General features: G+C 44.0%; 1 protein-coding gene across 1 annotated transcript in view; it reads left to right on the forward strand.

Moving 5' to 3' along the window:
• LOC130273741 (ovalbumin-related protein Y-like) overlaps positions 1 to 25,900 on the forward strand; it is a 65,732-nt gene that overhangs the window by 36,111 nt on the left and 3,721 nt on the right. Inside the window, exon 5 of the mRNA XM_056521014.1 lies at positions 9,219 to 9,377. Coding sequence (XP_056376989.1) covers positions 9,219 to 9,377 — 159 coding nt within the window. The remainder of the gene's footprint in view (positions 1 to 9,218; positions 9,378 to 25,900) is intronic.

The raw sequence follows: 25,900 nt of genomic DNA on the forward strand, positions 1-25,900 counted from the left end.
ACAGCTGTCATGCTGGGATTTGTAGTTTTGCAACAGCTGGAGGGTTACAGTTTGGATATCTATCACTGTGCAGTGAATTGTGGCCCTCTAGATCTTGCAAAACTACAACTCCCAGCATGCCCACATAGCAGTTTTTTTGTCTGGGCATGCTGGGATTTGTAGATTTGAAACATCTGGAGAGTCACAGTTTGGAGATCACTGTGCAGTGGTTTCTAAACTGTAACCCTCCAGATGTTGCAAAACTGCAAATCCCAGCATGCCCAAACAGCTGTCTCGGCATGCTGGGAGTTGTAGTTGCGTACCTCCAGCTGTTGCATAACTACATCTCCCAGCATGCACTTCAGCGATCAGTACATGCTGAGAGTAGGAGTTTTGCAACAGCTGGAGGCACACTGGTTGGAAAATACTGAGTTAGGTAACAGAACCTAACTGAAGGTTTTCCAACCAGTGTGCCTCCAGCTGTTGCAAAAGTACGACTCCCAGCATGCACGGTCTGTCAGTGCATGCTGGGAGTCGTAGTTTTGAAACAGCTGGAGGTTTGCCCCTCCATGTGAATGTACAGGGTACATTCACACGGGCAGGTTTACAGTAAGTTTCCTGCTTCAAGTATGAGCTGCGGCAAATTTTTTGCTGCAGCGCAAACTCCTAGCGGTAAGCTCACTGTAAACCTCCGCCAGTGTGAATGTACCCTAAAAACACTACACTACACTAACACATAATAAAGGGTAAAACACTACATATACACCCCTTACACTGCCCCCCCCCCCCCATAAAAATGAAAAACGTATTGTACAGCAGTATTTCCAAAACGGAGCCTCCAGCTGTTGCAAAACAACAACTCCCAGCATTTCCGGACAGCCACTGACTGTCCAGGCATGCTGGGAGTTTAGCAACAGCTGGAGGCACCCTGTTTGGGAATCATTGGCGTAGAATACCCCTATGTCCACCCCTATGCAATCCCTAATTCAGTCCTCAAAATGCGCATGGCGCTCTCTCACTTAGGAGCCCTGTCGTATTTCAAGGAAACAGTTAAGTGCCACATATGGGGTATTTCCATTCTCGGGAGAAATTGCGCTACAAATTTTGGGGGGCTTTTTCTCCTTTTACCCCTTATGAAAAGGAAAAGTTGGGGTCTACACCAGCCTGTCAGTGTAAAAATGTTTTACATTTTACACTAACATGCTGGTGTTGTCCTTTACTTTTTATTTTCACAAATGTTAAAAGGAAAAAAGGCCCCCCAAAATTTGTAACACAATTTCTCCTGAGTACGGAAATACCCCATATGTGGGCGTAAAATGCTCTGCGGGCGCATAACAAGGCTCAAGAGTGAGAGCGCACTATGTACATTTGAGGCCTAAATTGGTGATTTGCACAGGGGTGGCTGATTTTACAGCGGTTTTGACATAAACGCAAAAAAATAAATACCCACATGTGACCCCATTTTGGAAACTACACCCCTCACGGAAAGTAACAAGGGGTATAGTGAGCCTTTACACCCCACAGGTGTTTGACAAATTTTCATTAAAGTTGGATGGAAAAATGAAAAAAAAAAATTTTCACAAAAATGCTAGTCTTACCCAAAATGTTTCATTTTTACAAGGAAACATAGGAAAAAAGCGCCCCATATGTGGATGTAAAGTGCTCGGCGGGCAAACTACAATGCTCAGAAGAGAAGGAGCACCATTGGGATTTTGAAGATAAAATTTGTCCAGAATTGAAGGCTACGTGTGTTTACAAAGCCCCCATAGAGCCAGAACAATGGACCCCCCCCCCACATATGACCCAATTTTGGAAACTACACCCCTCACGTAATGTAAGAAGGGGTACAGTGAGCATTTACGCCCCACAGGTGTCTGACAGATTTTTGGAACAGTGGTCCGTGAAAATGAAAAATTAAATTTTTCATTTGCACAGCCCACTGTTCCAAAGATCTGTCAAACGCCAGTGGGGTGTAAATACTCACTGCACCCCTTATTAAATTCTGTGGGTGGTGTAGTTTCCAAAATGGGGTCACGTGGGGGGGTCCACTGTTCTGGCACCACGGGGGGGGGGGGGGGGGCTTTGTAAACGCACATGGCCCCCGACTTCTATTCCAACCAAATTCTGTCTTCAAAAGCTCAATGGTGCTCCTTCTCTTCTGAGCATTGTAGTGCGCCAGCAGATCACTTGATGTCCACAGATGGGGTATTTCCATACTCAGAAGAAATGGGGTTACAAATTTTGGGGTCATTTTCTCCTATTACCCCTTGTAAAAATATAAAATGTGGGGGAAAACCAGCAATTTAGTGAAAAAATTTTTTTTTCCATTTACACATCCGACTTTACAAAAAGTCGTCAAACACCTGTGAGGTTTTAAGGCTCACTGTACCCCTTGATGTGTTCCTTGAGGGGTGTAGTTTCTAAAATAGTATGCCATGTGTTTTTTTTTTTTTTTTTTTTTTGCTGTTCTGGCACCATAAGGGCTTCCTAAATGCGACATGCCCTCCAAAAACCATTTCAGCAAAATTCACTTTTCAAAATCCAAATGTGACTCCTTCTCTTCTGAGCATTGTAGTGCGCCAGCAGAGCACTTAATGTCCACACTTGGGGTATTTCCATACTCAGAAGAGATGGGGTTACACATTTTGGGGGGTATTTTGTCCTATTATCCCTTGTAAAAATAAAAAATTGGGGGGAAAACTAGCATTTTAGTGGAAAAAAATAAATAAATCATTTACACATGCAACTTTAACAAAAAGTCGTCAAACACCTGTGGGGTGCTAAGGCTCACTGGACCCCTTGTTACGTGCCTTGATGGGTATACTTTCCAAAATAGTATGCCATGTGTTTTTTTTTTTTTTTTTTTGCTGTTCTGGCACCATAGGGGCTTCCTAAATGTGACATGCCCCACAAAAACCATTTTAGAAAAACTCACTCTCCAAAATCCCATTGTCGCTCCTTCCCTTCTGAGCCCTCTACTGCGCCCGCCGTACACTTGAGATACACATATGAGGTATTTCCTTACTCGAGAGAAATTGGGCTACACATTTTAGGAAGATTTCTCTCCTTTTTTCCCTTGTAAAAATTCTAAAACTGGGTCTACAAGAACATGCCAGTGTAAAAAATGAAGATTTAGAATTTTCTCCTTCAATTTGCTGCTATTCCTGTGAAACACCTAAAGGGTTAAACAAACCTTTTGAATGTCATTTTGAATACTTTGGGGGGTGAAGTTTTTATAATGGGGTCATTTGTGGGGCATTTCTAATATGAAAGCCCTTCAAATCCACTTCAAAACAAAACTGGTCCCTGAAATATTTAGATTTTGAAAATTTTGTGAAAAATTGGAAAATTGCTGCTGAACTTTGAAGCCCTCTGATGTCTTCCAAAAGTAAAAAAATATGTCAACGTTATGATGCATTCATAAATTAGACATGTTGTATATGTGAATCAATATATAATTTATTTGGAATATTAATTTTCCTTATAAGCAGAGAGCTTCAAAGTAAAAAAATGCTAAATTTTTAATTTTTTCATCAAATTTTGGAATTTTTCACCAAGAAACGATGCAAATATCGACAAAATTTTACCACTAATGTAAAATAGAATATGTCACGAAAAAACTATCGCGGAATCAGACTGTCTGCAAGCAATGCATCAAACTCGAATGCTGACCTCCCATTGGAATTTGTATGGGTTTTTACCTTTGAACAGCTTTTCCCATATTTTTTATATGGTCAATTTATATGCTTAAAGGGGTACTCCAGTTTCTTAAAATCAACTGGGGCCAGAAACTAAGGGTAGGGTCACACTTAACGGATCCGCAGCATTTTTTACGCTGCAGGTCCGCTAGTGACGCGACCCATAGTGTGCCTCCAGCTGTTAGAACTAACCCGAACCCAGCAGACACACAGTGGGCCTGCGAGACACCTCTAGTAGTCAGACATCGCAGAGCAGCCGCGATGTCTCAGTACATTGCGCATGCGCACGGCGACTCATAGTGTACACAGATATCGTGGCTGCTCTGCGATGTCTGACTACAAGCGGCATCTCGCAGGCCCTTGTGTGTCTGCTCAGAGCGGCATATTGCTGCTGCAAGGAGGCTGTGGGGCAGGGGTTCGGGTTAATTCTAACAGCTGGAGGTACACTATGGGTCGGGTCACTGGTAGATCCGCAACGTAAAATACGCTGCAGAACCGTTACGTGTGACCCTAACCTTTAAACAGATTAATAAATCACTTCTATTTAAAAATCTTAATCCTTCCAGTACTTGTTAGCTGCTGTATGCTCCAAAGAAGGTTTTTTCATTTTGAATTTCTTTTCTGTCTGACCAAAGTGCTCTCTGCTGACAGCTCTGTCCATATCAGGAACTATCCAGAGCAGGAGCAAATCCCAATAGCAAACCTATCCTGCTCTGGACAGTTCCTGACATGGACAAAGGTGTCAGCACTTTGGTCAGACAGAAAAGAAATTATAAAAGAAAAGAACTTCCTCTGTAGTATACAGCGGCTGATAAATACTGTGAGGATTAAGATTTTTAAATAGAAATAATTTACAAATCTGTATAACTTTATGGAACCAGTTGTTACAAACGCTCCAGCGGTCCGGTGTCCCGGCTGCAGGCATTTGTCTCTGCCCCCCTCTGGTGCTGCGGTGCACTCCCCAGACTGCGGGCACTCCTGTATCCTCTGCCCTCTGTCCCTACTCACCTCTCCTTGCTCCTGTGCGTTCTGTTTGCAGGCGCATGCGCATCCGTCCCCTAGTGCGCTCGCTCGCCAGCTCTCTGAGATTTAAAGGGCCAGTGTGCTGGTAATTGGTAATTGCCGGGTGTTGACCCTATAAAAGGGACTGACTTCCCCTTGACCCCTACTGGATCATTGTGTCTCCTAGAGCCTTAAAGAAAGCGTTTTCCTGTGTGTTCTGACCATCCATGTATCGTACCTTCCTGCTAAGTTCCTGACCTTGCTCCTGTGCCGCCAGCCTCTTACCACCTTGCCACGTCCCTGACCATGCTTCTGTGCCGCCAGCCCTGACCTTTTGCCTGACCTGACTACGAGCTTGATTTATCCCTCCTGTGCCACGCTACACCTCGGCAGCCCGTGTGGACGAGTCATATCAGGGGTAGCAACCTGGGTGCCACCTGCCGCAGCAAGTCCTTCCCACTTTGCGGTGGGCTCTGGTGAAAACCTGAGGCACCATAGGCTCCGCTCCCAGGTATGGCCCACGTCATCTTCCACACAGGTCCAGTGGATCCACTTCTCCATCACCAGCTGTTACACCAGTTGATTTAAAAAAAAATTGTTTTACACCAAAGTACCCCCTTAACCCATGAAGGACCAAGCCCATTATGGACCAGAGCAGTTTTTGCTATTCTGACCACTGTCATTTTAAGTATTAATAACTCTGGGACGCTTTTACCTATATTTTATTTGATTCCAAGTTAGTTTTTTCGTGACATATTCTACTTTATGTTAGTGGTAAATTTATGTGGATACTTGCATAATTTCTTGGGTGAAAAATTTCAAAATTTCATGAATTTTGCATTTTTCTAACTTTGAAGCTCTTTGCTTGTAAGGGAAATAGACATGCCAAATAAATTATATATTGATTCACATATACAATATGTCTACTTTATGTTGGCTTCATACAGTTGACATGTTTTTACTTTTTGAAGACATCAGAGGGCTTCAAAGTTTACCATAAATTTTCCAATTTTTCCGCGAAAATTTCAAAACTGGAATTTTTTATGGACCAGTTCAGTTTTTAAGTGAATTTTAGGGTCTTTATGTTAGAAATCCCCCATTAATGACCCATTATGAAAACGGCACCCCTCAAAGTATTCAAAATGACATTCAGAAAGTTTGTTAACCCTTTAGGTGTTTCACAGGAATAGCAGCAAGGTGGAGGAGAACATTTTAAATCTTCATTTTTTACACTAACATGTTCTTGTAGACCAATTTTTTTATTTTTTACAAAGGGTAAAAGGAGAACCCCCCCCCCCCCCCCACCTCAAAAAAGCCAAATTTTTCTCTAGTAAGGAAATACCTCATATGTGCATGTAAAGTGCTCTGCAAGCACACTACAGGGCTCAGAAGGGAAGGAGCGTCAATGGGATTTTGGAGAGAGAATATTGCTGAAATGGTTTTTGGGGAGCATGTCACATTTAGGAAGCTGCTATGGTGCCGGAAAAGCAAAACAAAAAAACACATGGCACACTATTTGGGAATCTACACCCCTCAAGGAACGTAACAAGGGGTACAGTGAACCTTAACACCCCAGGGGTGATTGATGAACTTTCATTAAAGTGAGACATAAAAATGAAACTTTTTTTTTTCACTAAAATGCTGGTGTTACACTAAATTTTTTATTTTTACAAGGGGTAATAGAAGAAAATATCCCCTACAATTTGTAACCCCATTTATCTTGAGTAAGGAAATACCTCATATGTGAATGTAAAGTGCTCTGTAGGTGCACTAGAGGGCTCAGAGGGAAGGAGCGACATTGGGATTTTGGATAGCGAATTTTGCGGAAATGGTTTTTGGGGGGCATGTCGCATTTAGGAAGCCCCCATGGTGCCAGAACAGCAAAAGAAAAATAACATGGCATACTATTTGCCTCCAGCTGTTGCATAACTACTGGAAAATGCATAAATTATATATTTCATGCAACCAGTCCTCAAAGGTATACAAAGGAAAGAATATAGAATATAAAATATAATGAAAAATCAGGGGTCGTCAGGTATCATAAAATAGTCCAATATATTAATTGTGCAAAGTTTGGACATAAGTAGCGCCAAGTCAATGCTGCTGGATTAATGTATAACAAATCTTAGGTATGGTTTCAAGTTTATAGTAAGAATTGTCAGTGCACTGCACCATTCACCACCCTGTTTTGGTATGGGCAGGGCCACCATCAGGAATTTTGGGGCCCCATACAGCCATAGCGTCTTGGCCCTCCATTAGGCTGAGTTCACACAAACGAAAAACAGGTGCGGACTTTCCGCACATATGACCAACTGGCAGTCGCTAGGACCGCTCGGAAATGCAGCAATACATTTCCTTGTAATAACATAGAAGATGTTTGATGTTTTTGCGGATGCTGGAATCAGGAATTTTGCACCAGAAACATCTGGCGCAGAAATTCTGCCATCTGCACAGTGCAGCAGAATCTCATATGTGCAGCATTACAAGTCAAAATATGGCCAGATTTTGACATTTTAATTGAAAAAAAAAAGTATTTTCAACTTTTATTCAATCTTTGACAGTGGGAGTATGGCTGCTGAGAACCCACTGATCGTTAGAACAAAGGAACAAAAAAGTTTTCAGTCAAAATGCTATGTGCTAACATAGCCTTATAGGGAAAAGTCCAACAATGGTGTCTTGCACTATGAATCTACAATAAAGCTCAAATTTAATATACCAGACAAAATTGAACTTTTCCCTATCAAATCTTGGATATATATATATATATATATATATATATATATATATATATATATATATGTACAGGCACGTTTAAATACGCAATATATATATATATATGTACAGGCACGTTTTATATATATATATATATATATATATATATATATATATAGTATGCAGGGGTGGATTAACTACTATACACCAAAATGTTCACAAAACCATGACCCCCCAACCCCAAACTAAATATTAAAATATTGTACTGTACTGGACCTAATATTCTTTCCTTTGTATACCTTTGAGGACTGGTTGCATTATATATATTATATATATATATATAATTTATTCCTTTTCCACTATTATTTGGCCTATCTGGGTGTAGGTAACACCAGTAACCTCAGGGATAGTTCTTTTGCTAAGTGAGCTACACTACTCTTTGTTCTTTTTGCATAACTACAACTCCCAGCATGCCCTTTGGCTGTGCACGCTGGGAGTTTTTGCTAAGCAACAGCAGGAGGCAAAGCCTGACCTCCTGCTGCTGCTGCTATCAGTCCCTCGTCGCCACTCCATGCCGCCAGTCCTGGGGCCCCAATGCTGCCGATGCCACTGGGGATAGGGGGCCCCCGCTGCTGGTATCAACTCCCGACACCCGCTCTCTCCCTCTGGAGTAGGGACGGAGCGGGTGCCATTAGTGACACCCCCAGCAGGAGTCCTGATTCATGGGCTAGTAAAAGCCGATGAATCAGGACGATTGTGAGGAGGCACCAGTGCTGGTAAAGAGTGATAGGACAGCACCTATCACCCTTTTTTTCCGGTCGCCAGGGACCCGATTGACCCAGAATTGCCACAAATCGCCAGTCTGAATTTACATGGGGAGGGGGATCTCAGGACCCCCCCCCCCCCTCCAGGGGTTTGCAGGGGATGCCCGCTGAATCATTTCAGCAGGCATCCTGTTCCATTCACTGCCCGGTTACTGGCGGTGAACAGAAACGTCCAGGGCATACCTGTACGCCCTGTGTCCAATACGGGTTAAGGTGTCAGGCATACATATCTCCGAAACAGCACAATGTATGTAAAAAATAAAAAACACAGTTGTAATCAGTGTCACCCACACTATGACCCATAACCAGTAGGTTAACATATGTGACCTTGCTGTCACCTTACTTTTAAAGTCTTGTATTTGATGTCCAATGAGAGACAATTGTGAGTCCACAAAGGGACTTTCAAGTTAATATTCTTTACATAGAAATCAACATATGTAGGCTCTTCTTTTCACTTACTTATTTGTAATGCACAAGGACAGTAGAATGACACAACAGCAATTTCACCATATTTTGTTCTTAAAGTGTCCGGTCCATGGTGTGATTCTCTTCCTGTTTTCTGGGCCATAAATGTCATGCTCAGCGAATCGCTGTCCAAATCATCTCGGCCGGTGGCTGAGCAGCAGGTGACATATTGGGCTCAGGGAACAGGAATATTTCACATTTCTGCTCAGTCAAATACTGGTCGATGCGGGACACGGATGCAGCCAGCAATTCGCTGAGTAACATATTTGGCCCAGGAAGCAGGAAGAGGATCGTATCAGGGACAAACCAGGAGGGGCACAGGGGGAGTTTGGGAAGTGAGTAGAGGTATATACATACATATATATATATATATATATATATATATATATAACAGAATAGTTTATGAATAAAAAATAACTACTGTCATACAACCTCTGTAATACAATAATTTACACAGTAATTTTTATAGTATTTTATTTGTTGATTAAAGCTTAAAAAAAAAATCTAAATTCTCAGCGGCTTATTTTTACTTTTCTAGAATGAAAAACAATATATGCAGCTGATGTGTGTAATAGGTTATTTTAATGTCCGAGTGATAAAGGATCAAATGTTAAGTATAATCGAGCTTCCTTATGGAAAAAAGAAAACTCTGAGTATGTATGTCATACTTCCAGATAGATACGATGGTATAATAAAGGTAAGTGTTTATGTAATGAAATGATAAGCTACTGTAAGAATACATCAGTATAAAATTGCTGTATAGATGAGAGTGGCTGATGACGCATCACATTTATCTATTTTACTTGCATTTAAGTCATAATTGAGATAAAAAGTAAGAAAAAAACTGTAAATCTATTATCTGTCACGTTTGTTGCATGTTTTCACTTCTGCGGTTGAGCAACCAAACTGTCTCTTTTTTTAACACCTTAAGGACCGAGCATTTTTCCACTTTAGTTTTTTCCTCCTTACCTTTTAAAAATCCACTTCACTGGACCACCAGGGATAGTTTAAATGTCCCTTTAGACGCCGCTGTCAACTTTGTATCCAGGTAGAGCAGAAGTGGCATCTCATAGTTGTTTGTCTTTCTGTGATAGGGTGCATATATGCAAACTCCTTCTACTCTTCAGCCCATTCTCAGAATCCAAAAACTCAGAAATTCTTAGCAGGAACACACTTAAAGGGGTACTCCGGCGCTAAGACATCTTATCCCCTATCCAAAGTATAGGGGATAAGATGTCAGATCGCCGGGGTCCCGCTGCTGGGGACCCCCAGGATCTACCATGCAGCACCCACCTTTAGTGACTTCCGGGAACCGCTGGAGGTCCTCAGGCTGAGTCCATCTAGACCGCGAGGACGGAGCATAGTGATGTCACGGCTCCGCCCCGTGTGACGTCACGCTCCGCCCCCTCAATGCAAGTCTATTGGAGGGGCGTGGCAGCTGTCACGCCCCCTCCCATAGGCTTGCATTGAGGGGGCGGAGCGTGATGTCACACAGGGGCAGAGCCGTGATGCCACTATGTTCCGTCGCCGTGAACGCCAGTAATCAGACCCGGAGCGAACACGGGACCCCCGCAATCAGGCATCTTATCCCCTATCCTTTGGATAGGGGATAAGATGTCTTAGCGCTGGAGTACCCCTTTAAGCTCCAAGCTGGCTCAAGATTCTTATCAAAAGCTGTAGTTGTTCATGGCTGTTCTCATCTATTTTTGTCTAACAAAATACCCTTCTCCTTACATGAAGAATCTGGCCTGAACACCTTTCAGCAGAGAGGCTGCACTAGAATCCATCTTAGGGTATGTTTACACTACGGAGTGTGAACGGAATCCCCGCTCGCAGAATTCCGCGAGCGGAGATTCAGCCTGGCAGCCGACAGCGGTGGTAGGACCGCGCGGCATTGCGCCGTCACTATTGACGGCTATGCAGCGGCACCTTAGACTCCACTACCTGGTCCGGTCCGTGTCATCAGCCACACAGGTCCAGCGGATCCACTACCACCAGAGTTCCTGTCTACTGAAACATGAGTGTTACAGGAGCATTTTGTCTGCCTTCATCTTGGGATGGAGTAATGCAATGAGTTATTATTACTTATTATTTATTTTGCACTTTATTTATTTATTCATTTATTTATAATATTGTAAAATTATTGTTTTTAACCCCTTAAGGACAAAGCTCATTTTGGCCTTAAAGGGGTTATCCAGCATAAGGTGATTTTAGTACGTACCTGGCAGACAGTAATGGACATGCTTAGGAAGGATCTGCGCTTGTCTTAGGGCTAAATGGCTATGTTGTGAGATTACCATGATACTGTGGCTAGCTGTTTGTGAACCAGTATTTCCTGTTTGACTTTTCTTTTTTTAACTACAAATCCCACAATTCCATCTTCCTCCCTCCCACACATCAGCCACCCCACCCATTGAAACATAAATTAAGAAATCAAGCAAGACACCTGGCACTGCCTTGGGATGCAAGGCAAAACGTCTACTGCTGTCAGAGGACTGGGTGCTTGTTATAAACAGCTGTTAGCCGGCGGTGCTCATGCTAAATGTAGATATTTTAGAAGTCTAAAAGAGATAAAAGAAGAAGCGGATCACTCACCGATTTGATGCTGTGAACTTAAACAAGTTTTCAGTTTTTCTTTAAAGTTCTAGGTTTGGCCCTCTATTGTTTTTATATACCATATATGTTTTTATATGTTATTATTTTAAAACACTAATATACATTTGGTCTATATAAAGAGGCATTACCTGCAAACATGATGTCAATTCTGGGCCTGAAGAAACGCCCTGTGGGCGTGAAATGGCGCTGTCGCTCTGGACGGGGCTCTGTTACACCTCCTGCCCTGCCATAGACATCGACCCATATGTAGCCACTGTATTCAGTCTCCAATAAAGTTCACAGCATCAGATCGGTGAGTGATCCGCTTCTTCTTTTATCTATTTTGGACTTTGAAACATAAATGAGCTGCATCCATTCAAATCAGTGTGGTTTTCAATCAGGGTGCCTACAGCTGTTGCATTAGTTGCAGATTGATCCCTCCACCCATTGAAGCAGACAGGCTCCCTATCATCAGTTGACTAGTGAGTCAGGTCTCGGCTGCATTGCATGCTGGGAAAAATCTGAGACAAGTCATTTTTATGCTGTTAAAAATAAATATTGGAGTGAAAATCACAGAAGAATTGTGAGAAAACCATCACACACAGGTACAGACACTATATTATGAACTACTCTAACTTCACAGCCCCTGTAGCTTAGTCAAATAAAACAAATTCCTGGAATACCCCTTTAAGGACCAGGCCTAATTTATTTTAGCATTTTTTTTTCTTTCCTCCTAACCTTCTAAAAATCATAACTCTTTTATATTTTCATACAAGTATTGTCGAGGGCTTGTCTTTTGCGTGACCAGTTGTCCTTTGTAATGACATCGCTAATTTTACCCTAAAATGTATGGAGCAACCAACAAAATACTATTTGTGTGGCGACATTGAAAAGAAAACTCGAATTTAGCTAATTTTGGAAGGCTTTGTTTTGATGCTGTACAATTTACATTAAAAATGATATATTTTCTTTATTCTGTGGGTCAAAATGAATAAAATGATACCCATGATTACATACTTTTCTATTATTGTACCGCTTAAAAAAAATTCTCAAACTTTTTAACCAAATTAGTACGTTTTAAATCCCTCTAATTTGACGACCTATAACTTTAGAATTTTTTCGTATAAGCGGCAGCATGAAGGCTATTTTTTTGTGCCGTGATCTTTACTTTTTATTGATACATTTGATTATATAAAACTTTTAATACATTTTTTATAATTTGTATTTAAATAATTAACATTTTATTTTGATAGTTCGGACATTTACATACGCGGCGATACCAAATATAAACATTAATAGTTTTTTTACGCTTTTTGTGGGTGAAATGGGAAAAACTGACATTTCACCTTTTTATTGGGGGAGGGGATTTATTTTAAAAATGTTACTTTTTTTTAACACTTTTTATGTCCCCGTAGCTATTTATTGCAATCATTTGATTGCTAATACTGTTCAGTGCTATGCATAGGGCATAGCACTGATCAGTGTTATCGGTGATCTTCTGCTCTGGTCTGCTCAATATCAGATCAAAGCATAAGACCCCTGAATACGGATGGAGGCATGTGAGGGGACCTCCGTCCGCCATTACAGATGAACAGATCCCCGCGGCAGCGCTGCAGACGATCCGATCATCCATTTTTCTGACCGCACTGCCGCAGATGGCGTGATCTGTGTTGAACACGGCATCTGAGGGGTTAATGGCAGACATCGGCATGATTGCTGATGTTCGCCATTACTGTCCGGTCCCAGCCGGGACCTGCTGCGCATGACGTAAATGCACGTCATGGTGTGTTAAATACCACCGCACCATGACGTGCATTTATGTCTGATGTCATTGTCATGTCTTTTGGGATGGGATTACAAGTGACTGCATGTAATGTTGTACATTTATTATTTTAGTGTTTATATCCACGGTATATACTCATTATTCCTCCACTGCATGTATATTATTGTAGTAATCCAATTTATTTCCTATTTTAGACATGTAGCTGTGCGCTTGCAGCAATGCAGCTGCAGCAGACTGCTTGGGTGTGCAGTTGCCTAGTATGTCAGTAAACACCAAATTCTATCTATGTATAATATTGTATTAGCATATGCCATTACGCCATTAAGGGAGAGTATCATAAGCCATGTGAGATTTTGGATAGGGATGAGCAAATCAAATCTGCCAAATCTGAACTTGTTATGAATTTCAGAAAAAATTCGATTTGCGACAAATCCAAATATTGCCGAGATTCGATGAAACAAATCGCTTCATTAAACTCCATTTAGTGTGGTCCAGGCTCCAGAGCATCTAAAATGGTGGATCCACATGTGAGGACATGGGGCAAGGAACTCTGGGAAGGTGGGTAGGCGGGATGACCCTGAATCATATGCAGCATGCAGCCTATCAGCAGCCAGCCACCCCTGTGATGTCACAGCCCTACATAATCGGCAGCTATCTTGCAGCCAGCCATTGCACTGTTTTATGTTAGAGGGAGCGTTTTATTGCAGAGAGATAGAACAGTGTGTGTTGCACAGAAAAACTGCTTCCCAGCAGCAATTCACCACAAGCCCAAATCACTGCAGAAAAGCACTGACAGGGAAGGGAGAGAGAGAGAAAGTACACTTTTGGGTGTACTACACAGCGACTCTATACTGCTGCAGTGGGGTGTACAACAACTCTAAAGCTTACAGGGCCAGTTAGGCTGAGCACTAAAAGCCATTGTCACCTGCTATTAGTGCATAATAATACTGTACTGGGCTGCACTAGACAGCGACTCTGTACTGCTGCAGTGGGGTGTACAACAACTCTAAAGCTAATAGGGGCCAGTTAGGCTGAGCACTAAAAGCCATAGTCACCTGCTATTAGTCCATAATAATACTGTACTGGGCTGTACTACACAGCGACTCTGTGCTTCAGCACTAGTGTGTACTACAATTCTAAAGCTAACAGGGGACAGATAGGATGAGCACGAAAAGCCATAGTCACCTTATTTCAGTTCCTAGTACAGGTTGTGTAGCGAATCGTATTGTCCTCTCATAAGTGTAACATGTGGGTACATAGGTGGTGTACGTTTTTTTTCCCTGTCCAACTAATTTGGGCCTACTTACTGTGAAAGGCCAGCCAAAGCTACACACATGTTTCTGTAGTCTAATAAAGTTTTAAGTGAAGTGGAGCGCATAGTCCTCCTCTCATAAATGTAAACTGTATGTACACCTACTTGGTGTATTTTATGTATTTTCCTACTAAACTAATTTGGGCACAGTTACTGTGAAAGGCCAGCCAAAGCTACACACTTGTCTTTGTAGCCTTATACAGTTTGTAGCGGAGCGTATAGTCCTCCTCTCATAAGTGTAAACTGTACGTACACCTACGTGGTGTACGATTTTGTTCCTGTTAATGTCAAAAGGGCCTAGTTGCTGTGAAAGGCCAGCCAAAGCTACAAACTTGTTTTTGTAGTCTAATACAGTTTTAAGCGTAGTTGAGCATATTGTCCTCCTCTCATAAGTGTAGCATATACGCACTCAGCTGGTGTATAAGTATGTCAGGCAGAGAAGTGCCAGGACGTGCACAGAAAACACAGGCACAGGCAGAGGTCGCAGCAGAGTAGGGGCGTGTGAAAGCAGCAGTCGCAGCGAGAGATCTAAGATCCAGGTGTCAGCTAGCAGTCGTGTCTCAACCAGAAACCCAGCAGCCGTGATTGATTGATTGGTTCACTCGGCCATCCACTTCATCCCAAGTGACATCCATAACCCCCAGTCAACAGTGGGTGGGTTCCTCAGACTCAACCCTCAGTTGGCATGGCCCTCATGCTGCTGCCACCTCCAGGCTCTCTCATTGTGCTGCCATATGGTCTCCTCATGCTGAAGCTGCCACTTCCAGGCTCTGTCATTGTGCCACCATATGGTCTCCTCATGCTGATGCTGACACCTCCAGGCTCTCTCATTGTGCCACCATATGGTTTCCTTATGCTGATGCTGCCACCTCCAGGCTCTCTAATTGTGCTGCCATGGATACTGCCAAACATAATTAAGGTGCTGTTCCCCAGTTACATAAATTCCTCTGCATCAGACCACAAGTAAGTATTGAGGATATGCATTAGCTAAAACTTAACTTTTCTTAGGATAAAATATATGGACCCCAAAGTTTTTTGAAATCTAACAAAAAGAAAGGTGTGCAAAAAACATCATGTGCCACCTACACCGCCAAGTAGTGATGCGATGCATAGACCTCTAAAAGGTAGAAGGGAACAACGTAAGGTCCATTGTAACAGGTGGGGGTAAAAACTTCCCCTGTAAGGCCCTACTCTCGCACTATTAATTATCTTCTTTGTAATTCTTAATTCTCTGTCTTTCTAAGAACCTCTCCCTATTTTCACCTAAAAACACTGCCATTTCCCAGGGTTTTTAGGCACTGCATCAAGGAAGCATGAGCCATGCACACATGTTCAATCTGGTTGTCAAGCGGTTCCTGAGGTCTTCCCCCCCATCTACAAGACATCCTAACAATGGGAAGGAAACTTTGCATGCACTTCATCCACTCATACACCGCAAAGCACACTTTCCTTTAGCTGAAGCGTCAGAGCAGCATCCACCAACATATTCTGATTTGCGATGTTTCCACATGTTGGAATTCCACCCTCTATATGTTGGACCGACTATACGAACAGAGAAAAGCCATCACCGATTTCTTGATGACCCAAGCGGATAGGGGGCCTCCCCTATGTAACTTCAATGTCAACCAGTGGCAGCTCATACGTGACACCTGCCGTTTGCTCAGGCCCTTTGAGGAAGTCATTCCATTGCTTCATTTCCTATAACATGTGTTGGAAACGATGGCTGGTCAGGGCACTGGAGACATGGTGCCTGCATCTCATGGCCATATGAGCCCTGTGGAGGCTGAACTGGAAGAGGAGGAGGTGGGGGACAGTGGAACACAGGCAAGGTTTTGCAAAATGGGTGGTTTTTATTGTCATCTGACGGGATAGGAGGAGCAGGTTGTGGAGCTACAGGGTGATGAGGAAGACAGGACAGATTACTTCTCCTCATGCTGCTGGCATAAAACTTTTTATGTTAATCTATTTGAAAACTTCCATTTAAATTTAAAAAAATATCTTTAATCTTTTCAATTGTGAGGCCCTATGGTCTCGTCAGGCTGCTGCCACCTCCACGCTGTGTTATTCTGCCACCATATGGTCTCCTCATGCTGTTGGCACATTAAATTAAAATTTTAATCTATTTAAAATCTTTAATTTCAATTAAAAAAATTTCTTTAATCTTTTCAATTGTGAGGCCCATGGTCTCGTCGGGCTGCTGCCACCTCTAGGCTCTGTCATTGTGCCACCATGGAACACCTTGTTATATTGGGTTTTGTGATCATACTATATTAGTTCAAAGTAAACGCTTCGCGCACCTGGGACATTAAACTTGTGAATCTAATCAAAATCTTCAATTTAAATTTAAAAAATCTATTCAGTCTTTTCAATTGTGAGGCCCTATGGTCATTGTCATATATTACCTGTGGAATTACCACAAAAATCAAATGAAACAGATTGGAGCGATAACAAAGAACCATAATTGATTAAATGAACCATTCTCAATTTTACAATCGGGGGGGGGGGGGGAGGGGGGGTCAGGGGCTGGAACAGGTGGAAGCTCGCCTCGCGGAGGACCGCCAGCTCAATTTTAAGATACAAATACGAGCTTTTTCACTGCAGCAACTTCTAGCAGTATGTGCCCACTTATCCAACAGCGAAGAAGCTGAACGTGATCCTGTCCAAGTTGCTGGTACTGCAGTCCCTCCCTTTTCAAGTGGACACGTAGAGCATGTGGGTGCGCTGAGAGGCAGGGGCTGGGATAGGCAGGCGGTAGCTGGCCTTGCGGCAGACTGCCAGCTCGATTTTAAGATACAACTAGGAGCTTTGCCATAGTTTAGACTGCAGCAATTATACACTATTGGAGCTGGAATTACCGTGGCTGCTGGCCTTCCAATGGGTCCTCAAAAAAGGATTTAAAGTTTGCTCATTCCAATTACTAGGTTCTGTCATTGTGCCGCCATGTGATCTCATCATGCTTCTGGCACATTAAACTTGTAAATTTAATCAAAATCTTCAATTTAAATAAAAAAAAATCTATGTAATCTTTTCAAGACTGAGGCCCTAAGGTCGTCGTCGTACATTACCCCTGGCTGAAATTACCACAAGAATCCCATGAAACAGGGTGGAGCAATAAAAATGAACCATAACTGATTGAATGAAATATTCGCAGTGTTCCACGCAGAGAAAGCCAGTTTGGGGGGGGGGGGGGGTTGGGGGGGGGTTGCTGAGAGACAGGGGCTTGAACAGGTGGTAGTTCTCCTCGTGGCGCAGCCATCTAGATGCTTACCAGAATGGAGGGTTTGAAAAAATTTGAATACACTAAAATTAAATTAAATAAATAAATCTCTTTAATCTCTTCAATTGTGATGCCATATGGTCTCCCGACCCTGCTACCACATCTACACGCTCTGTGGCAGTGATTTTAATAGCGATGCCTCTAATCTGCACTTCATACTGAATAACAGTACACTCCCTATGCATGTTACGACAAGGCAAAGTGTTCAACACCCCTATTGAGGCTCTCTGTAGCCCCGAAATAGCTGTTTTTAATAGCAATTCACCGCAAATAAATTCGGACTGAACCAATTTTTTTTTGGGAAGGGGGGGATTTGGCGAATAGGGCAAAGTCGAATTTTCCAAAAATTCGCTCATCTCTAATTTTGGACCTTGCAGCTGAGGATATATTTGGCCAAGACCTGGCGTGTATAATTACTAATAGTCCCTTTTTTGCCAGGACAATCCAAGAAACCGAGTTGCAAAGGGATCAGAGATTAATGCAAAGCCTTTCCCAAATGCTATCAGGCTGTATAGCTAGATGTACAGTATAACCAATAAATAGAGGATGATCCTGATCCCAATGTACAGATCTCTAGCAAGACCACATCTGGAATACTTAGTTCAATTCTGAAGACTTCACTTACAAAAACAACAGTTATAACATAGTGGGGGAGATTTATCAAAATGTTTAGACCAGTTTAGACAGTCTATATTTGTCTCTCAGAAAGTCTCAGTCTATTTAGTTGAGACTTTTATGAGACTTCTGCTTTAGAGCCCTTCTCCACAGAAATAGTATAGTGCTCTACAATTGAGCTTAAAATGCAGTGGTCAGGAATTTATCAACTGAGACTTTTATTGGAAAGTCTCAAAAAAGTCTCATCAACGGAAAATACGCCGAAATGTCAGACCATGTCAGACCTGGCGGAAATCCAATCTAAATAGTTAGTAGGAAGCCTTTTAGCAATTTTTGGGGACATACCATGTGACACAGTGCAGCTTACGTTTCAAATGACATTTTAGCATCTTGAATCTGAAGGGTAATCTAATCTAATAATATATAAAATTCTAAAATGATACAGTTTAATCCCAATGATCCCTAATTTTTATTTATTTTTTGGTCATTTATATATCCCTGTAGATGTCTGATGCAAAATTTTGTTTTGTTTTTGTTTTCTATATTTTGGTGCTCCAATTTCACTTTTGCAGCTGATTCGAAGAAAGCATATGAATGTACACCATGCGCATGGTGCAATTTAGTCTCTGGAGAATTCTAAAAACATGTGTAGTGGAATCATGGTGCAGTTTCCCATGCAAAGGTTGTCATCAATCTCCCCTTTTCAATTCCAGAACACTATGCTGCTGAATAATGACTGTGCCTAAGGCTATGTTCTCACGACGGAATGTCCACATGGAGAATCTTTAAGTGCACATTCCGTACAGTGCACAGTTATGCATTCTGTGAGGCTTCAGCACAATGAATGACTGTGTTCATTCTGTGTGTACATGGACAAAAGAGTTTCTGTTCAGGGAAAGATCTGGCATGGAAATTCCATCGTGTGCTGTGAGCAGCAGAGTCACACTGAATTAAACATGACTCTGCTGCAACGGAATCTTCGTCCCAACTTCCTATCTGGAATTCAGAATTGAATTTCCATCGTGTGAACCTAACCTACGATTCTGGAGGATTACCACATGGATGATCCTCCTTTTGAACTTAGACAAACAGAGTTGAGGGCTAACTTAGAATGCTTTAAAAAAAATTATAAAAATTATAAACATTAAAGAATAGATAGAAAAATACTTTAAGAAAAACGTGGTTTGGAGAGATTACATTTATTGTACAAATATCAGGACCTAAGAACGAAAGCAAGTGGAACGAGCCGGCACCTCACAGAAGACATACAAGATGTTCGCTTTATAGTATACTTTCTGTGTGGTGGGAAGTTTGTGATAATAAACGCGTGACTTTTGATATATTTGTCTCAGGCTCTGCGACTTTTATGAGACTTTTCTTGTCTATTTGTCTCAGGCTCTGAGAGTTTTATGCGACTTTTCTCATCTAAAGTGCTGTGTAGAATAGACAATAATGTCCATTCACAAGATTTACTAAATGCTGTGCGATGTTTGATAAATTGCACGGACAATAGGCCCATACTCTGAGACTTGTCTCGTCTAAAGTCCTGTGGAAAATAGACAATGATAGCAAATCTCCTTCAGTATGTTTATAAAAACTCAAGATCAAGAGATAGTTTAGCTTTCTCCAATAATTTTTAATTGGTTTAAAATTAGTATTTATTGCTGGTCAGTTTAAAACAGTCAATTTATCTTTTTTAACCATTTTTGAGTACTTTTGAATCCATTTTGGTAGACTTTAACCATAGTTTAATTATACTTGGGAGCATATTTGACTCAAAAAGTCACTGAAAACTCAGATTTTATTGTTCCTATATCACTTAGGTGTTTTGTCCTAGAGGCAGCAAAGCAGCCCCACAACATTTTGGATTCTCCACCATGTTTTACTCTAGGTATAGGATTCATATCATCTATTAACATATTCCTGGTATGTATTGCCATAGAGCTTTAGTTTGGTTGCATCTGCCCATAGAACATTTTACTATGTTTTTTTTTTCTATGCAACTTTTGGCAAAGTTTATGCTCTTATTTAAAGCAGTAGGGTCCTCCATGGCCTTTATAGCGTCATGTTTTGTTCAGAGTGCACCATATTCCAAAAGTTAAGACTGAATTACTTTGGATCTGCACATGTGTTATGCCGAGCGCTCCGGGTCCCTGCTCCTCCCCGGAGCGCTCGCGGCGTTCCTCTCTCTGCAGCGCCCCGGTCAGACCCGCTGACCGGGAGCGCTGCACTGACACTGCCGGTGGGGATGCGATTCGCATAGCGGGACGCGCCCGCTCGCGAATCGCATCCCAAGTCACTCACCTGTCCCGGTCCCCGACTGTCTCGTCCGGGCGCGCGCGGCTCCGCTCCTTAGGGAGCGCGCGCCAGCTCTCTAAGATTTAAAGGGCCAGTGCACCAATGATTGGTGCCTGGCCCAATCAATCTAATTAGCCTCCACCTGCTCTCTGTCTAAATAACCTCACTTCCCCTTCCCTTTCTTGCCGGATCTTGTTGCCTTTGTGCCAGAGAAAGCGTTTACAGTGTTTGCCTTACCAGTGTACCTGACCTCTTGCTATTGCTATTGACTACGAACCTTGCCGCCTGCACCGACCTTCTGCTACGTCTGACCTTGCCTCTGTCTAGTCCTTCTGTCCCACGCCTTCTCAGCAGTCGGCGAGGTTGAGCCGTTGCCGGTGGATACGACCTGGTTGCTACCGCCGCAGCAAGACCATCCCGCTTTGCGGCGGGCTCTGGTGAATACCAGTAGCAACCTAGAACCGGTCCACCGACACGGTCCACGCCAATCCCACATACAGGTGAAAGCTGTCTCTCACTCTCAGTGTAAGCCAAAGAACCAGTGGCTTAACTGAGAGGAGACCCGTGACCTCTGCCCCCATGCAGTACTAGTGACATCACTCATTGATGCCTGAAGTGTGGAGGAAGAAAGATGCAGCCCGGCCATACTGCACAGAGGTTGCTGCATGGGACATGAGATAAGCATAAGATTTTTGTTTTGTTTCTGTTCTTTTCCTAGCTGTGAGGATACCAATGTACCTACCTGGCTACCTACCTACCTACATAGCTAACAGTCTCTTCCAGGCAAGCAGCACTTCACTGAAAAATATGCCGGATACACACTGTGTCAAGTTTAGGCTAGGGACTCATTGTTGCTACAGGTTACTGATAAAAAGTGGCACTCCGATAAGGTGAAAAACAATTGGTCTTTATTCACACAAACCTGATACGACATTTCAGTTAGCTCACCTAGCCATTCTCAAGCACTTGAGAATGGCTAAGGTGACCTAGCTGAAATGTTGCATATTGGAGTGCAGCTGTTTATCAGTAACCTTTACCTACATAGGTAGCTACTTATCTACCTACATAGGTAGCTACCTAGCTACCCACATAGCTAGCAACTGTTACGCCGAGCGCTCCGGGTCCCCGCTCCTCCCCGGAGCGCTCGCTACACTCTCCTCACTGCAGCGCTCCGGTCAGATCCACTGACCCGGGGCGCTGCGATACCGCCTCCAGCCGGGATGCGATTCGCGATGCGGGTAGCGCCCGCTCGCGATGCGCACCCCGGCTCCCGTACCTGACTCGCTCTCCGTCAGTCCTGTCCCGGCGCGCGCGGCCCCGCTCCCTAGGGCGCGCGCGCGCCGGGTCTTTGCGATTTAAAGGGCCACTGCGCCGCTGATTGGCGCAGTGGTTCCAATTAGTGTTATCACCTGTGCACTTCCCTATATCACCTCACTTCCCCTGCACTTCCTTGCCGGATCTTGTTGCCATCGTGCCAGTGAAAGCGTTTCCTTGTGTGTTCCTAGCCTGTGTTCCAGACCTCCTGCCGTTGCCCCTGACTACGATCCTTGCTGCCTGCCCCGACCTTCTGCTACGTCCGACCTTGCTTCTGTCTACTCCCTTGTACCGCGCCTATCTTCAGCAGCCAGAGAGGTTGAGCCGTTGCTAGTGGATACGACCTGGTCACTACCGCCGCAGCAAGACCATCCCGCTTTGCGGCGGGCTCTGGTGAAAACCAGTAGTGACTTAGAACCGATCCACTAGCACGGTCCACGCCAATCCCTCTCTGGCACAGAGGATCCACTACCTGCCAGCCGGCATCGTGACAGTAGATCCGGCCATGGATCCCGCTGAAGTTCCTCTGCCAGTTGTCGCTGACCTCACCACGGTGGTCGCCCAGCAGTCACAACAGATAGCGCAACAAGGCCAACAGCTGTCTCAACTGACCGTTATGTTACAGCAGTTACTACCACAGCTTCAGCAATCATCTCCTCCGCCAGCTCCTGCACCTCCTCCGCAGCGAGTGGCCGCTTCTGGACTACGACTATCCTTGCCGGATAAATTTGATGGGGACTCTAAGTTTTGCCGTGGCTTTCTTTCCCAATGTTCACTGCACTTGGAGATGATGTCGGACCAGTTTCCCACTGAAAGGTCTAAGGTGGCTTTCGTAGTCAGCCTTCTGTCTGGAAAAGCCCTGTCTTGGGCCACACCGCTCTGGGACCGCAATGACCCCGTCACTGCCTCTGTACACTCCTTCTTCTCGGAAATTCGAAGTGTCTTTGAGGAACCTGCCCGAGCCTCTTCTGCTGAGACTGCCCTGTTGAACCTGGTCCAGGGTAATTCTTCCGTTGGCGAGTATGCCGTACAATTCCGTACTCTTGCTTCAGAATTATCCTGGAATAATGAGGCCCTCTGCGCGACCTTTAAAAAAGGCCTATCCAGCAACATTAAAGATGTTCTGGCCGCACGAGAAATCCCTGCTAATCTACATGAACTCATTCACCTAGCCACTCGCATTGACATGCGTTTTTCCGAAAGGCGTCAGGAGCTCCGCCAGGATATGGACTCTGTTCGCACGAGGCGTTTCTTCTCCCCGGCTCCTCTCTCCTCTGGTCCCCTGCAATCTGTTCCTGTGCCTCCCGCCGTGGAGGCTATGCAGGTCGACCGGTCTCGCCTGACACCTCAAGAGAGGACACGACGCCGCATGGAGAATCTCTGCCTGTACTGTGCTAGTACCGAACACTTCCTGAAGGATTGTCCTATCCGTCCTCCCCGCCTGGAAAGACGTACGCTGACTCCGCACAAAGGTGAGACAGTCCTTGATGTCTACTCTGCTTCTCCACGTCTTACTGTGCCTGTGCGGATATCTGCCTCTGCCTTCTCCTTCTCTACTATGGCCTTCTTGGACTCCGGATCTGCAGGAAATTTTATTTTGGCCTCTCTCGTCAACAGGTTCAACATCCCGGTGACCAGTCTCGCCAGACCCCTCTACATCAATTGTGTAAACAATGAAAGATTGGACTGTACCATACGTCTCCGCACGGAGCCCCTTCTAATGTGCATCGGATCTCATCACGAGAGGATTGAACTTTTGGTCCTCCCCAATTGCACTTCTGAAATTCTCCTTGGACTTCCCTGGCTTCAACTTCATTCCCCAACCCTGGATTGGTCCACTGGGGAGATCAAGAGTTGGGGGCCCTCCTGTTCCAAGGACTGCCTAAAACCGGTTCCCAGTAACCCTTGCCGTGACTCTGTGGTTCCTCCTGTAACCGGTCTCCCTAAGGCCTATATGGACTTTGCGGATGTTTTTTGCAAAAAACAAGCTGAGACTCTACCTCCTCACAGGCCTTATGATTGTCCTATCGACCTCCTCCCGGGCACTACTCCACCCCGGGGCAGAATCTATCCTCTGTCCGCCCCAGAGACTCTTGCCATGTCTGAATACGTCCAGGAAAATTTAAAAAAGGGCTTTATCCGTAAATCCTCCTCTCCTGCCGGAGCCGGATTTTTCTTTGTGTCCAAAAAAGATGGCTCTCTACGTCCTTGCATTGACTACCGCGGTCTTAATAAAATCACGGTTAAGAACCGCTACCCCCTACCCCTCATCTCTGAACTCTTTGATCGCCTCCAAGGTGCCCACATCTTTACCAAACTGGACTTAAGAGGTGCTTATAATCTCATCCGCATCAGAGAGGGGGATGAATGGAAAACGGCATTTAACACCAGAGATGGACACTTTGAGTATCTGGTCATGCCCTTTGGCCTGTGCAACGCCCCTGCCGTCTTCCAAGACTTTGTTAATTAAATTTTTCGTGATCTCCTATACTCCTGTGTTGTTGTATATCTGGACGATATCCTGATTTTTTCTGCCAATCTAGAAGAACACCGCCAGCATGTCCGTATGGTTCTTCAGAGACTTCGTGACAATCAACTCTATGCCAAAATAGAGAAATGTCTGTTTGAATGCCAATCTCTTCCTTTCCTAGGATACTTGGTCTCTGGCCAGGGACTACAAATGGATCCAGACAAACTCTCTGCCGTCTTAGATTGGCCACGCCCCTCTGGACTCCGTGCTATCCAACGTTTTTTGGGTTTCGCCAATTATTACAGACAATTTATTCCACATTTTTCTACCGTTGTGGCTCCTATCGTGGCTTTAACCAAAAAAAATGCCGATCCCAAGTCTTGGCCTCCTCAAGCGGAAGACGCCTTTAAACGGCTCAAGTCTGCCTTTTCTTCGGCTCCCGTGCTCTCCAGACCTGACCCATCTAAACCCTTCCTATTGGAGGTTGATGCCTCCTCAGTGGGAGCTGGAGCTGTCCTTCTACAAAAAAATTCTTCCGGGCATGCTGTTACTTGTGGTTTTTTTTCTAGGACCTTCTCTCCGGCGGAGAGGAACTACTCCATCGGGGATCGAGAGCTTCTAGCCATTAAATTAGCACTTGAGGAATGGAGGCATCTGCTGGAGGGATCAAGATTTCCAGTTATTATTTACACCGATCACAAGAACCTCTCCTACCTCCAGTCTGCCCAACGGCTGAATCCTCGCCAGGCCAGGTGGTCTCTGTTCTTTGCCCGATTTAATTTTGAAATTCACTTTCGGCCTGCCGATAAGAACATTAGGGCCGATGCTCTCTCTCGTTCCTCAGATGCTTCTGAAGTTGAACTCTCTCCTCAACACATCATTCCTCCTGACTGCCTGATTTCCACTTCTCCAGCCTCCATCAGGCAAACTCCTGGATTTTATTACTGACTTACCCCCATCCCGTGGCAACACTGTTATTTGGGTGGTCGTTGATCGATTCTCCAAAATGGCACATTTCATCCCTCTTCCTGGTCTTCCTTCAGCGCCTCAGTTGGCTAAACAATTTTTTGTACACATTTTTCGTCTTCACGGGTTGCCTACGCAGATCGTCTCGGATAGAGGCGTCCAATTCGTGTCTAAATTCTGGAGGGCTCTCTGTAAACAACTCAAGATTAAATTAAATTTTTCTTCTGCATATCATCCTCAATCCAATGGACAAGTAGAAAGAATTAACCAGGTCTTGGGTGATTATTTACGACATTTTGTTTCCTCCCGCCAGGATGACTGGGCAGATCTTCTACCTTGGGCCGAATTCTCGTATAATTTCAGAGTCTCTGAATCTTCCTCCAAATCCCCATTTTTCGTGGTGTACGGCCGTCACCCTCTTCCCCCCCTCCCTACCCCCTTGCCCTCTGGTCTGCCCGCTGTGGATGAAATTTCTCGTGATCTTTCCATCATATGGAGAGAGACCCAAAATTCTCTCTTACAGGCTTCATCACGCATGAAGAAGTTCGCGGATAAGAAAAGAAGAGCTCCTCCCATTTTTTCCCCTGGAG

Source organism: Hyla sarda, chromosome 5, assembly GCF_029499605.1.
Source record: "Hyla sarda isolate aHylSar1 chromosome 5, aHylSar1.hap1, whole genome shotgun sequence".
Taxonomy (NCBI): Eukaryota; Metazoa; Chordata; class Amphibia; order Anura; family Hylidae; genus Hyla; species Hyla sarda.